The sequence below is a fragment of the Periplaneta americana genome, chromosome 13 (genome assembly GCF_040183065.1).
Source record: "Periplaneta americana isolate PAMFEO1 chromosome 13, P.americana_PAMFEO1_priV1, whole genome shotgun sequence".
Classification (NCBI taxonomy): Eukaryota; Metazoa; Arthropoda; class Insecta; order Blattodea; family Blattidae; genus Periplaneta; species Periplaneta americana.
In genome coordinates this window covers 120,155,292-120,171,596 of record NC_091129.1, presented here as the reverse complement: position 1 = coordinate 120,171,596, position 16,305 = coordinate 120,155,292, and the positions used below count along the sequence as shown (strand labels likewise).

General features: G+C 33.9%; 1 protein-coding gene across 1 annotated transcript in view; it reads right to left on the bottom strand.

Annotated features, from left to right (window-relative positions):
- LOC138711653 (uncharacterized) overlaps positions 1 to 16,305 on the bottom strand; it is a 124,798-nt gene that overhangs the window by 44,062 nt on the left and 64,431 nt on the right. Inside the window, exons 7-11 of the mRNA XM_069842785.1 lie at positions 14,590 to 14,666; positions 12,855 to 13,003; positions 11,218 to 11,276; positions 8,115 to 8,256; positions 3,129 to 3,293 (exon numbers count right to left, since the gene is read on the bottom strand). Of these exons, the coding sequence (XP_069698886.1) occupies positions 3,129 to 3,293; positions 8,115 to 8,256; positions 11,218 to 11,276; positions 12,855 to 13,003; positions 14,590 to 14,666 (592 nt within the window). The remainder of the gene's footprint in view (positions 1 to 3,128; positions 3,294 to 8,114; positions 8,257 to 11,217; positions 11,277 to 12,854; positions 13,004 to 14,589; positions 14,667 to 16,305) is intronic.

Genomic DNA, 16,305 nt, shown 5'->3' with positions numbered 1-16,305 from the left:
TGACGATTGAATGTAGAAAAAGATATCACAGGTGGCGATGAATTGTATGGTTTTTATTTGAACATGAGGAAAGATGGCTGATAATTATTGTAGTCAGAAACTTATCGAACTTGTACGATGTCACCCGTAGGCCTATTTATATGATACACGGGATGAAAACTATAAAAACACGAAACATAAAGAAGAAATCTGGAGACAAATATCAGATTATCTGAAAATAAATAGGACTATATTTTATTTTAATGACATTTAATAGTATTAATTAAACATTTGAAATAATGTATCTATATGTCTTAACAGTTTACATAATTTTAATCGAACATAGCAAAGAATCCTCTATCATATCATGAATGGCAAAAGAACTGAGGTCTATTCAACTTGAAACAGCGCCAAACGTATCATCATCCAAATCGAAACCAGTGTCCAAAACTCGCCCTTATCTTCGTGAGATACAATGTGATTTTCAGATATTTCTGTCTTTAATTTTAGGCCTATTTTTTCTTTTCATTAACAAAATATGCTATTGTAACTACTTATCACCTGAATACCCAGATTCTACATAGCGTTCGTATGTAATTTGTAAAGTACGGCAATATACTTACAGGTTATATATTTAAGTACGACAATATACTTAGAGGTTATATATTTAAGTACGACAATATACATAAATACATAACCTGTAATATTTTCCCCAACGAGTGATTACTGTAATCAGAAAAATGCTTTCTGCATGAAGGCAGTGCATATATGGTAGCGAGGTATATGATCTGTGATAGTGAGAACTCGCCAAGTGTGTGGAGGAAGGCTCTTCGCCTCTTTCTCGCAACACATTTCTCGCTAGTGTGTTACGGGCCTTAGATGGATCTAGGCAAAGTTTATAGGTCACCTCGCCCTTGCGAAGTTTATTTCTCCGTCAATTTATAAAAGTATCTACAGATTCGTAAGACTACAAGAATATAAAGCAAATCGAACTGAATGTGGTAGAAAAAATTAAAAAAATCTAGCATTGATTTGAAGGTACTGAAGATTTTAATAACACTTCGTTATTGTGAAGAGATTTAGAGGTCTAAAGGATAAAAGATCAAAAGGATAGAGGTTTATATCTAACGCATTCCAGTTCAATCTAACCTAATTCTTTCTAATCTGTTTGAATCTAATATAGTCTACATCTAATCCCATTCTAGTTCTAGTCTGTCTAGCTACAGTCTTGATTTAGTTCTAATATAATAATAATAATAATAATAATAATAATAATAATAATAATAATAATAATAATAATAATAATAATAATAATAATAATAATAATTCGTCGGTCCAAAATCTTACTTTTGAGATTAACGAGTGACTGTTTAAATTAGTATAATTAGAGTAAATTGCTAAGAAGGTTATACTTTAAGCTATTTTTAAAAATGTTTATTGTCTTGCAGCCCCTAATACTTTGTGACAAGGAATTCCATTGTCGTGAGTTAGAGACTGTAAAAGATGATGACTAACAAGATGTTCTATGTACAGTAGTGGCAAAAAAAAAAAAAAAACCGGACCGACCCTTGTGTAGCTGATTTCAGAGCCTTGCTCACAGTGACAGCACGATAGACTGGTAATTAAGACTTTCGTGGTTCGAATCCTGCCTGGGAAGAAAACTTTTTTTTGTTCCTTATTCAAATTTATTCCCAATACTTTTCGATTGCAGCAATATTTTACTACTTAATTAACTTATTATTCCCAGAACATGTATTTTACCAGCTTATTTCTAATGGCTTTCGAAATGGGCTACGTCAGCAATTTCAATAGATTACTCGCTATCTTGTGAATGCGCGCGTGGCATGCGCAGTGGCTCATTTCGGAGACATTATTCCGTCGGTCCGGTTTTTTTGGCCACTACTGTACTTAGCGTGCCATACATAATATAGATCTAGTCCTCGTCTGAATCTAGCCTGTCTAGTAAGTGCTGGTTACTTCCAGGGGTGAAAGTTCTTTAAAGAATAATGAAGAATAAAACTTTGATTCAAGTCTATCGGTCTATCATTCAATATGGTATAATTGTTTGGGGTGGGAGTACAAAAATTAATCTTAATCCGTTAAATTTACTACAAAAACGAATAATTAAAATTTATTTGAAGAAACGTTTCGATTATCCAACTAAATTAATTTATTCTGAATTTAATGTATTTAATATTGAACAAATTTATAAGTATACGCTGTTAAAATTTTATCATAAAAATCGTAATAAGTTTGTATTACAGACACACAATTATGACACAAGACGAAATATTAATTCAACATTAGTAGAACCTAAATGTCTCACATCTGCTGGTCTAAAGCATAGCATTAATTTTGGCCCTCGGTTGTACAATGCTTTAACTAAATTACACCCAGAGCTTCTAACATGTAACCCACTAACATATAACAAGACAATTAGAAACGTGTTAATATCTTCAATTTGATTAAATAAATTTATAGCCTATGTGTATGAATTAATCAACCTATATTATATTTGTATTCTATAATTTTGAAAAAAAAAAAAAATATATATATATATATATATATATATATATATATATAAATTGTCCTACTTATCACGTGCGATATTATTGTTCTCTAGTGTTAATATTATATTATATAATTCCATTGCCGCTGTAATTTAAATTTTAGTTCCTATTTTATTTTATTTATTATTATTATTATTATTATTATTATTATTATTATTATTATTATTATTATTATTATTTTCTATATTTCTCTTATATTAATATTGTATTATATAATTTCTGTAACTGTAATTTTAATTTTATTTCCTATTTTATTTTATTTTATATTCTCTTATAGGCCTATTAATATTATATCTGAACTGCGACCGAACACGAGCGCTGCTCATTCGGTCTCAAATTTTGTTAATACTACTGTATCTCATTTTTTATATTGATTGTATTATTTTATTTCTATTTCTCTGTTTGTTTGTAATTATATTCTTTATTCTGTATATTTAAATTTAAATAAATGAATTAATAAAATAAATTACAAGTAGCCCGAAGAGAAATAATGCCACTCATCTGCAGTCTTCATGTTCAGTATAGCCTGTGCTATTCTTGTGAAATTTCCGTAACCCTGTCTAGGCTATATTCACCGACCTCTGCACTAGACGCTGTTGTGACAAGTGCCAGGTCCGCGATGGTCAAGTGCGTGCCGGCGACCCACGTCTGACCCTCCAGGTACTTGTCGAAGAACTGAAACCCTTCCTCCAGCTTGGCGAACTTGGCAGTATCGGGTTCGGCGCCAGAAAACATAATTGGGGACTGAAAACAGAAAGCATGCTTAAACTCATGCCGATCACATGGCTAGAGATTCATTCTGTTGATTGAGAAAGTGAATTTTGAGTGAGGCAATTTACTTGAACGTTTGCGATAACGGCGACTTTAATAATGATAGTGGTAGTGATGATAAAAGAGAAGTTTTATACCATATTCTTATTGAATTTGGTATTCCCAAGAAACTAGTTCGATTAATTAAAATGTGTCTCAGTGAAACGTACAGCAGAGTTCCTATAGGTCAGTTTCTGTCAGATGCGTTTCCAATTCACTGTGGGCTAAAGCAAGGAGATGCACTATCACCTTTACTTTTTAACTTTGCTCTAGAGTATGCCATTAGGAAAGTCCAGGATAACAGAGAGGGCTTGGAATTGAACGGGTTACATCAGCTGCTTGTCTATGCGGATGACGTGAATATGTTAGGAGAAAATCCACAAAAGATTAGGGAAAACACGGGAATTTTACTCGAAGCAAGTAAAGAGATAGGTTTGGAAGTAAATCCCGAAAAGACAAAGTATGTGATTATGTCTCGTGACGAGAATATTGTACGAAATGGAAATATAAAAATTGTAAATTTATCTTTTGAAGAGGTGGAGAAGTTCAAATATCTTGGAGCAACAGTAACAACAAATATAAATGATACTCGGGAGGAAATTAAACACAGAATAATATGGGAAATGCCTGTTATTATTCGGTTGAGAAGATTTTATCATCCAGTCTGCTGTCGAAAAATCTGAAAGTGAGAATTTATAAAACAGTTATATTACCAGTTGTTCTTTATAGTTGTGGAACTTGGACTCTCACTTTGAGAGAGGAACAGAGATTAAGGGTGTTTGAGAATAACGTGCTTAGGAAAATATTTGGGGCTAAGTGGGATGAAGTTACAGGAGAGTGGAGAAAGTTACGCAACGCAGAACTACACGCATTGTATTCTTCGTCTGACATGATTAGGAACATTAAATGGAGACGTTTGACATGGGCCGGGCATGTAGCACGTATGGGCGAATCCAGAAATGCATATAGAGTGTTAGTTGGGAGGCCGGGGGGAAATAGACCTTTAGGGAGACCGAGACGTAGATGGGAAGATAATATTAAAATGGATTTGAGGGAGGTGGGATATGATGATAGAGAATGGATTAATCTTGCTCAGGGTAGGGACCAATGACGGGCTTATGTGAGGACGGCAATGAACCTCCGGGTTCCTTAAAAGCCAGTAAGTAAGTAAGTGGTAGTGATGATTAGTTTGGTCACGATGGAAAAGACGTTGATTACAATGATGAAAATGATGATCGTAATGATGGTAATGATGATGTTGGTGATGCCGAAGCTGATAATGTTGATGATCCTAATGGTATCCGTCCTGGTGTCGATGATAATAGCAGCGGTTTTGGTTATGATTAGGGACAGGAATGTCATTCATTATCAAATTTGTAAAATATGCATGTATTCATGCACTATCAAATGACAAAATATGCACAATGAGGGAAAAAGAAATAGTAAAGTATGCACTAACAAAATTGAAACACATTTTATTTTCGAATGGCATCATGTACTACTGTCTTTCCAAATCTTCACCAGTGAACTTCACTTGCATTTGAGGCGTTAGTTGCAAAATCAGATACATCACTAAAAAGATAATTTTTCAGTATGAAGGAAAAATGTTTGCAAGGAACCAAGGATTTGCAACCAATACTATTCTTTCATCATACAAATCCATGTGATGTGTCTGGCTTTGGAGCATAACAATGCTATAGCAGTTGTAGGATCATATGAAGATATGAAATATAACATTAACTCTTTTTCGAAAAAAAAGTCATGTATCTGATTTTGCAACTACACTCCTCATTTATCAACAGTAATCTCACTAGAGGTTTTGATTTATATAGAGAAAACTCGAGTGGGATTTAATTGACCATTACACTATTAGAAGAAAGTATATAAAGATTAGGAGAAATAAAGTACTCTAATATAATAAAATATTGACTTGCTGATATTATATTTCACTAATATAGGCCTAAGCTTCATCAAAACATTTGAACGGAGCCGTCATTTTCAGTTGACTGTCTATGCTGTAAACAATTGGCGATCGCAAAGCATGTTTTGCAGTAGGCCTACCGTAAAGAATGTCTAAGAAACGAAGAAACTCTTTCGTCTTTCCTCTGTAAAAGCAATAGACCGCAGTAGATCAAAGCAATATGACGTCACTGACTGATCTGCGATTGGTTAAAGACCAGCAAAGATACGCTATAAGATATAGTCCCGTAAATATTTAATTATAAGTAATAATTTTACAGATATTACGAGTATGCCAATTCAAATCAGTGTAATGTAATTAACCGTTATGCTAGGTTAAAAGAAACCTAATGTACCTAATTAATTGTACTTGATCTTTTATGTTTACCACAGCATAGTGATACATAGGCTCCGTATTTCAGCTACCTATAAACTGGAAATAAGTTGCCTGATTTGGAATATATGTGACGTCACAGCGCAGGTACAGGTACGTTCGTATACAAAATAGTTACACATCCTCTGTCTTATTCCTCTAGAAAGTCAAAACCGGGACGCAGGCATGAGTAGTCTTATCGATCACTGCTCTTAGTAGTCGTATTATTTAAATAACTACATCTTTGTGGCTGATTGAAGGTTTATTGCAGAGGTAAAATGCCTTAGATAAGACGCTCAAGCGTGTAATATTGCAGGGCATAGTTGAGGATATTTGAACTAATATTTTCACTGTCAATATAGAAAACATTACATATAAATTGTGTAAAATAAACGTAAAAATGACAAAAATAGTGCCCTGAAAGACACTGCAATATCCAAAGGCACAGAGAATGTGTTGAACGTAATCAAAAGAACCAGTACCGTCAAAATCTGAAAATTATGAAGATAATAAATTGACGTTTAGCATGGATTTGTGTAGCCTATCATGATGTTCAGTGCCAACATCCCAATTGATAAATTAAATAATCTACATTTTAGGAAATTTCCAGAGGAGTAGGCTACATAGAAAATTAGTGGGTCTTCAGTGATGAGCGACATGCAATATCCTAATGAAACACGAAAAAATATCAGACAATAGGAATATCTTGTACTTTATCATGCATCAATAACGTCATGTGCTATTGAAAGAATTTCTTACAATATAAAATCATTTCAAGTTCCGTAACTTACGAATGCACGTTATTATTCACTGCAAAGATCACGACGAAAATGAACATCACTGCTCAAGCATGTGTTTACTATTATAGCTTCAGAATGTCGGGAGTTGACTGTACTCCACGAACACGCAGCGACGACCTGTTTATTTATATCCTTATCCGTTCCATTACCTGTATTTGGCGTACTACGTGGTACATTCATTAAGTTCTGAGACTGAGGGCATAGTGGCGGTGTGGTGCACTAGAACGGATAGGTGGCGCCGTGATATGGTACCTTGTCAGTTAGTCTCTCGTCCCAGCATCATACAGTTACGTGCATATAGTGTAAGCAGAACTACGGTCATTGTTGTGACGGTGATTTGAATGCGCGCGTCGGAACTCGAATATGTTGCAGTTTGAGCAACGGGTAAACGTTACGTTCTGTCAGAAATTAGGCGAAACTGCTATAACCGATCATAACTGGAGACGAAACATGGTGTTTCCTTTACGATCCGCAACTGAAGCGACAATCCGCCACCTGGAAAACGCCATTATTTCCAGGACAGAAAAATCCGCAACAAGACAGGTCAAAAGGCAAGGTGATGCTTTAACAGTTTTTTTTATTCAAATGGAATTGTGCACATAGAATTCATCCCACAAGGTGCAACTGTAGACAAAATCCTCTACAAAGAGATTCTTGGCCGTTTACGCAATTCAATTCGTCGTAAGCGTCCTGAGCTTTGGCATAGGAAGAATTGGCCATTGCTACACGACAACGCCCCTGCACATCGCTCCATCCTTGTCCAAGAGGAACTTGCAAGGCAACAAGTCGCTGTTTTGCCACACCCTCCGTACTCACCTGATCTCGCACCATGCGATTTTTTTTCTCTTTCCCCTCTTGAAATCAATCCTACGTGGGCGTAATTTTTATGCGGCCGAAAAGGTCATGACTGCCACAAGAGAAGCCATATGGCATCTTCCTGCCAACATCTTTCAGCAGTGCTTCCAGCAGCTACACCAACGTTGGCAGACGTGCATAGCGGCCAACGGCGACTATATTGAGGGAGGATGTCGATCTGTTTAAGTGTACGCCGTATCACGCGGCATCTTCTGAGACATCCAGATTCTTGTGGGTGCCTACCCTTCAGGCGTCAGTGTCAGAACTTAATGACTGTACCACGTATATACCCAATGTGTCTTTAACTTCAGTCTCTAGGTAGCCGGAATACGAAGCCTAGTGATACATGACTATGGTTCTTGGCTTCGATAGACAATAGTTTCTTGTGGAAGGAAATATTTTAACTACCCTCGACCACTTTGCAACCCGCAAATCTTTGTTTTTTTTTTTTTTTTTTTTTTTTGGCGCATAACAACACTATATCAACGCAAACAACTGATACAGTATTTATAAACGAAGAATACAGGGGCAAAACACGATAAGTCACGTTTTACTGTTTTTATAGGAGAGCAAGTTGAAAGTTTCAAGACATATTGTATTGTCTTTTGGTTATCATTCTTCAAATTTCCCTTGACTAATGAGGTTATTATTCTGCTCAGTTAAACTTCATAAATCTACACTACCTGACCTATTAAATGTTAGCTAAAACAGAAAATCGATAATTATTTTGGACTTACTGCGTTTTTCCCCTGTGCTTTCTTTACTTACATAATAATCCAAGAACCTCTGGTACAGAGTTCCGGAGTCGAAAAAGAGCCTCTGGTCGACAACAGCGCGTTTCTTCGGATCCTTAGGATACAGAGAATCATTCTTTCCGTACTGGTCAGACAGATAGCACAGAATAGCCCGGCTGTAAGACAAAATATTGTGGCATAAAATTGTGGTAACTAGCCGACTAAGCTCCAGCAGCCGATAACAACTGTTTCGAATCGCTCTCTGTAGATGGCAACACGTGCCAGCAACTGATTCGTTCAGCTGTCATATTAATTTTATTGGTACTAGAATAAAGTTCATTTATGTAATTGATATTATGTGAGTTAATAGAAAATCAATACAGTGTACATGTTACATAATATGGCCTTACTATCCAATGTTGCAAAACTAAATACTGTACAGGCATAAAGCATTTGAATTTGTTGTTGATTCTTTGAACGCTTTATCTCCGAAGTTATTTTTCGTGTATTTTTCGATCCAGTGTCACTCGTATCAATGATGGATATAAGAAATCTCGTAGTGTTACGCCCATGGGCTCGAAAAATTTTTCACACGCCACCAAGTTTTTTTAAGTTGGTTATTTAACGACGCTGTATCAACTACGAGTTTATTTAGCGTCGATGGGATTGGTGATAGCGAGATGGTATTTGGCGAGATGAGACCGAGAATTCAACATAGATTACCTGACATTCACCTTACGGTTGAGAAAAACCTCGGAAGAAACCCAACCAGGTAATCAGTCCAAGCGTGGATCGAACCCGCGCCCGAGCGCAACTTCAGAACGGCAGGCAAGCGCCTTAACCGACTGAGCCACGCCAATGGCTTCCACCAAGTAACTAAGACAAATTTTAAACATTTAGCAGTCAAACTAAAGAAAAAAGGGATGTAAGATATGCTATTATTAAAGAAGACGTCTTCGAAATAGGAAAATATCGAACATTTATTTTCAGTTCGATTTTTTTTTTCTTTTCTAAAAATTTGTCCCGCTCTACGAATCTGCCGCCATGGGACTGGACCCAGGGTGCAAGTGATATAAATTAAAATCATATAATAATGCATACAATTATTAACAATTGTTTTATTTATTTATTTATTTAACCTGGTAGAAATAAGGCCATCAGGCCTTCTCTTCCCCTCTACCAGGGGATTACAACTACAATATTAAGAATACAATTACAATTATAATTACAATTAATATTAAATTTACATACACAATAAAAATCAAAGTACTAAACGATTAACTGATTAATAAAAGCTAGACAGTTTATTGTAAAAGTTAAGAAGAGAGAAGCATTTCTTTTATTAAGTAAAAATTAAACCTACTCTACGCAGTAAGAAAATGCTTAATAACCTTGCTTTTGAACGCTACTAAATTCCGACAGTCTCTGATGTCACTGGGTAGGGTATTCCACAAGTGTGAGAGCGAGATTGTGTATGATTATGAGTATGATGATGTCTTATGTGTTGGTATGGCTTATTGATAAAGTTGAATTTAATGAAGCGAAATGAATCCGAGGTCCAACGCTGAAAGTTACCCAGTAATTCTGCTTCAATTGATTACGTGAAAACCCCATTAAAAATCCCAACCAGGTAATTTGTCCCAACCAGAATTTGAACCCGGGTCAGCTCGTTTCACGGTCAGACAAGCTAGCCGTTATTTCCCAGCAGTGGACTATTGTGGTATTTTTATTTTCAAAGAATAATTAATTGAGAATGAAATGAATTTAATTCTGTTTGTGAGTTGTATTATTAATGATCATTTTCTGTATTTAATGTTTACATACCATTATTATCTGTACGGAACAAGTATTAATAAAATTGAATTTGTGTTTTTCATCCGATTTGTTTCGTTGGAGAGTAGTTATTATAGGTCTGTGATAAGAGAAATAAGAAATATTATTTCACGCAAAAAAGTAAGGCTATTCCTCTAGCTAACACCAGATCAATAGAAGAATCTGCTAATTGTGTGCAGGTGACATGAAATGTTGAAACTTTCATAACGTTGTATACACCACTATTTATTCAAGAAAAAATTTAACTATCATAAATTTATATGTTTCAATGTATAATAAAAATTAAGAAAAACCTTAATACTTAACACGTTAAAACAAAAGTTCACCACTGTAATACAAACTACAATTACTGTCTTTCAGAACAGAGTTAGAATAAGTCCAAAAAATGGTTCATTTCTATTGCTATAACATTGTTTAATAAGTTACCACAAAAAAGCATATGATGCTAGTTATATACAATTTAAATCTGTTTTGTATAACTGGTTAATCAACCATCCATTCTATAGTACTAGCGAATTTCTTGACACCACTGTAAATGTATTGCATTGCTCTGTATTATTACGATTATTATTAGTATTTGTTATTGTTATTATTACCAGCATTGTTATTTCATTTGTATTGTTTGTATTCATCTGTTCTTACATTTTATGTCAAATATTATTTTGTATCTCTTATAGTTAAGTACATTTTATGTCTATTGCAAGAAACTGATATTAATAAACGATTGATTGATTGATTGATTTGAAACTCTAGCATAAAATATGTTTCGTTTTAATAATAATAATAATAATAATAATAATAATAATAATAATAATAATAATGTATGTATGTATTCTTTTTCTTTATTTCGACAATATGCTCCATTACATAAGCAATACTACATGTGAGGTTTGTGCTTACAGGATTACAATGTTCTTACAATTATATATGCGACAGAATTTGTTACTTATAAGACAATGTAATTTTATGCTATTGTGACTAGAATTGAATATATCATGTTATAAACGTAGAAATAATTTTTTGAATAGTATATATTTATATGTTACAATGTGTGTGTGTGTGTGTGTGTGTGTGTGTGTATGTATGTATGTATGTATGTATGTATGTATGTATGTATGTATGTATGTATGTATGTATGTATGTATGTATGTATGTATGTATGTATGTATGTATGTATGTATGTATGTATGTATGCATGCATGCATGTATGCATGTATGTAATGTGTTTTACCTGGGTATTTATGACATTTCAGCTTGTCGTTTGTAGGTAGGTACAACATATGTCGATCTTAAGTTTATCTTACCTCTCCCACAAAACGAAGCCGTTGTCGTCCAGAGTCGGTATGCAGTGTTGGAAATTGAGCTGTAAGAAGCATAATGAAACTCAGTATTAGGACCTTTTGTTCCTACTATCTTATTCTTAGTGTACAAACACGAAATTTTAAGTTACACTTGTAAAATAGGAACCATATGGTACTTTAAGTTCATCGTCGTCACCATAACCATCACCATCACCATCATCATCATCATCATCATCATCATAATTTATTTATTTATTAGTTGAAGAGTCCATTGCAAGAATGATGGCTGTCATTTGAAATACATTTTGCAGGAGAAGCAATTGAAACTTTGAAATGCTTAGCGCTCAAAGCTTAACTGTGATTTTCCGATCATTACTGGACAATGACTATCAGTGTTAATGCCATGTAACTCTGTATGTACATTCTATATGTCTTAAGCTATGCATTGACAATCTTGGTTCATTTTCGACAAGAAAGTGACATCCATCATTCTTGCAGTGGACTTCAGTTATTTGTCTGCCCATCTTCTGAACGGTCTTTCCAATTTAATGTCTAATTGCCCTTGGTAACCTGTATTCACTTATCATTCGTAGTACCGTAATACTTGTCGTGTCCATTGTGTTCTACATTCTCGATTTTTGTGTTTTTTCATCTATTGCTAATTCTTTTCTTATATCTTCATTTCTTTTATTGTCTAGCAATCTATAACTTCTCACTTCTCTTATAAAATTCCATTTTTGAAGACTGTGTTATCACAGTATATGAAATATCTTCATAGTCTACCCCACTGATTCATATAATGATGCTGTAATATTATTTATGCTCGACCATGCCGAAATGTAGTAATTATACACCTGGTAGCAGTCCTTTAATGCATGTCATTAAAGTACACCTACTCATTATAGTTCAGGTGTTCAGCCAATGGCGAGTCTGCTTACAGGTGTTCAGCCAATGACAAGTCAGCTTTGTACCGTTATAAAACTGCAAGTGTCGATTATTCTCGGATATGCAATCGAAAGAGAATTAGCGAAAAGTCACGGAGGCTGGAAATCCAATACTGTCGCAGAAGGTTATGTTCTGTTACTATAATATTTAGCGTTAATTGTACTGTAAATAATATTGAAATAAATTCAATTTCTCATCTAGTTTTTCAATTCTAAATCATTTTTCAGGTTATATCAGAGTAATTTTCATCTTATTCCGTGCCAAGGTCAATGAAATTCGGCCTCGGAAAAAAATCAATACTTTCGCGTCTGCTCACATCTCACAATTTACGAGGTATTGCTCAAGGTCAGTTAGATACAAATAAAATGAATAATTTCAAGTTAGAAATATGGTCTAGCATAAAAAGTCGTATGAAACTCGCCTATAATGGTAATTAAGAAGCTCGTATGAAAATTATAAAACTCGCTTGCGCTCGTTTCATAAACATCCATACTCGCTTCTTAATTACTATCATTGCAGGATCGTTGCATAATGTACTATTTTAACATTTGCATATTGAAGTGACTGACAAATCGATGGCCATGCGCTATTGTGAGTGAAGGGAGAAAAGCCAAAACTGAACATACAACAATTCTTAAAAACGTTATGTTTTTCCATCTTTATTTTATTTTTCATGTACAAGGTTGCCTAGTTACCTTGAGGAATTCCGGTTTAAGATGTTCCCCTTTGAACAGATCCAAGAGCTTTAGGTTGAGTTTTACTCCCAGCGCGTTTGCAGTGAGCAAAACAGATCGGCACGGTGCACTGAGGGGCAAGTAGTAGAAGTCGATCGTCATTTTATTTCCTGGAATTAGACAAAAAAGATATGAATATTAGTTATGCTACTATAGTGATAGCGTGTACGATGGTATTGCTTATGGGAGGGAAGAGATTAAGGTAATGGTAATTATTCCGATGCGATGATGGTTGTGTTTGTGACCGTATTCTCTAGAGTAGCGGTTCCCAAACTTTTTGAAGGTCAGACCCATTTTTGACGAAGGTTTTGCTTACTACCTCCCCCCCCCCCAACTACAATATCAATACTTAACTCTATGCGAAAAATATAAATCTCTGTGAAATTGAAAATAACGATAATTTTACTCAAAACCATTGGGTAACATCCAAAGAACGATAAAAATAGAAGCATGTGATGCAATGACACGAACTATTATGTAAACATCATTTCTGATACTTCAAGCCACTACCATCTTGGCGCTGCGGTAATAATTCAATAGCATTGAAAACAATGCTTGCGCTGTTACCCAGGATCCCAATTTGTTCATCTTTGTTTTCTGAACTTTTCATCCTGTTCGAGAGTTCACGCTATTCGTAGTTAGCGAGATGGAACTGGATATTTATGGAAACAATTCAACTATACAGGGTTTTCATTTCAAAACTTTCCAGTCTAAACAATTAATTATTTAAATTGAATTCAATTAAAAAAAACACGTCAATTTAGATATTGAGAGGGAAGTCTGAAACTAGGCTTAATTGATTTTTAGATTTCACCCCCACTTTGAAATTTCAAGTGGCACCCCTATATTTTTATACTTAAATATGAAAGAACATTAGATTGTTTATACAACTCATTCATTTGTTTTCGCATCTTTTGTTTTCTATCGTCACCTGGCAACCTGGATTGTTGTTAAGGCTCATTCACAATGAAAATTAAACATAACGTAAGCGTTAACTTAAGAATATAAACGTTACGGTAAAATCAAGATCATTCACAATGGGAACATAAGCTTAACAGCAAACATACTTGGTAACCATGGAAACATAACGACGCCATTTCCTCATATTCTGCCATATACTTCAGCGCTCCACGATTGTGTTCTGTTTGCAGATCACGTAAGCATAAGCATGAAAGTTTGGAGTTCGCAAACTTTCATGTTAACGTCTTACGGTAACGTTTATGCCAATGCTTATGTGAATCATTGTGAATGATCCCATTTGGTAGCCTGGGCGCAAACTTCTGTGTTTATGTTACGGTTATGTTTAATTTTCATTGTGAATGGGCCTTTATTGTTGATTGGAGCTGAAAAGAATAAAGCTACAAAACGTATTGAGCATTTCATGTAATAGTTGTGTTTGTGTATCAAATTATTTTAAAATGGTGTATACCCTTCAAGAGAGAATACAAATAATCCTTATTGATTTAATTTATGAAATTACACAAAATAAGCTGTGTTTTCATCCTACAATCAACTGATAATAACAAAAATACAGGTTGCCAGGAGACGATAGAAAACAAAAGATGCGAAAACAAATTAATGATAATTATGTATAAACAATTGGATGCTCTTTCATATTTAAGTATAAAAATATAGGGCTGCCATTTGAAATTTCAAAGTGGTGGCGGCTGGAAGGTGGGGGTTTGTGGAAACTGACTTATGTCACTTTTCCCAAGCACTGCAGATATATAAACGGCGAAGCGTGATGACACATCGTTTCCTGTCTGCGCTGCACTGTTCAGCATAAAGTAAAATACCGAATATTAAACAATACAAATAAAACCTATATATATATATATATATATATATATATATATATATATATATATATATATATATATTTTTTTTTTTTTGTTAAAAAACGGATGTGTTTTTAAAAAGATCGTTGAAACCTTCTACATTTGGCAGTGACAAGATTAAAAAGAAAAATAGGTCGTGCAGCGATGACTATTACAAATATGGTTTTACCGTTATTTACAATAAACCCAAATGTCTAGTTTTTCGAAAATGTTGTCACAAGAAAGTATGAAACCGTCGAAGCTATTTCGCCATTTAAATACCAAACATCCAGATATAAGAGACAAACTGTAGAATTCTTTCAAAAAACCTAACTCCAAAAGGAGTGAGCTCGATTCAGATCTAGTGTGTTACAATTTAGCCACTTCGTTCGATAAGTTGCCTTGTAGATACTAAATAGGGACAAAATCTTTCAGTATTTTAGAAAGAATCGTTGTACACGGATATACTAACGACTTGATGAAAAACACTTTTATGTATCTGGATTAAATAAAACGTAAATTTTCCCGAAAATCTGGGAATAGATTTTGGCAGGATCAGCGCAATTTTTTGTTATACTTTGTATGAGACATGAATGAATGAATTAATTAATGAATTAATACATAACAAATATATACTAAATAAATAACTTCTTTTAAATAATAAATAAGTAGATACAATAGTAGATAAATAAATAAATAAACAAATTATATATATATATATATATATATATATATATATATATATACACACACTACCGGTAAAAAGTTTTGGATCACCTATCACAACTATGGATTTGTGGTCACAATAGGAATTTCGTTTTGAATATTCTATCATATCATAATGCTAGAGAGAAAATATTTATTTTGTTGGTATATTTAGTTTTTCCGACTGTTTGTACATTGAAATAAAGTATATAGTTGTTTTCATAGCTGATCGAAAACTTTTGACCGGTAGTGTATAGCCTATATAAGTAAATAAAAGTAAATACCGGTACGTAAAGACATATATATTATAAAAATAAATAAATATATATAAATATACTATAAATTTGTCTTGATAGTGGTGGTGAACCTTGTGTTTAGACGAAGTGTTAGTAGAAATTCAACCTTTCTCACTAATTTAATTTCTTGTTCTCTTTGAATTTTTCTTTGAATTACGGAGCTGTAAATTGTTTGAAGAGTACAGGGGAAAAACATTCAGTTACAATTCTTATAAAGGTGATGTCGTTACCTAATTCAGTATATTATTGCAAAATTTAGTGTTTTTCTTGTAAAAACTGGTAAAGGAGAATTATCACCACGGATACGGTCATACTTTCCTACTTTTTCATTAGGAACAGCAATAAATTTTGCTGTAATACTGTGTATTTAATTAGAAGATGACATCACCCTTAAGAGAATTGTGAATTTGATTGTTTTTCCCCTATACTCTTCATTTGGTTAAGTTTATATTCCTAATTTCATTGAATCGTAAGATATCTATAGACAAAAAGGCAGAGAAAACCCCAGTTTTCCTTCGAATACAGTATTTAATTTGCTTCTATTATTTTCATATCATAATTCATTATTTTCATGATCTTATGTCTGCGAATAAT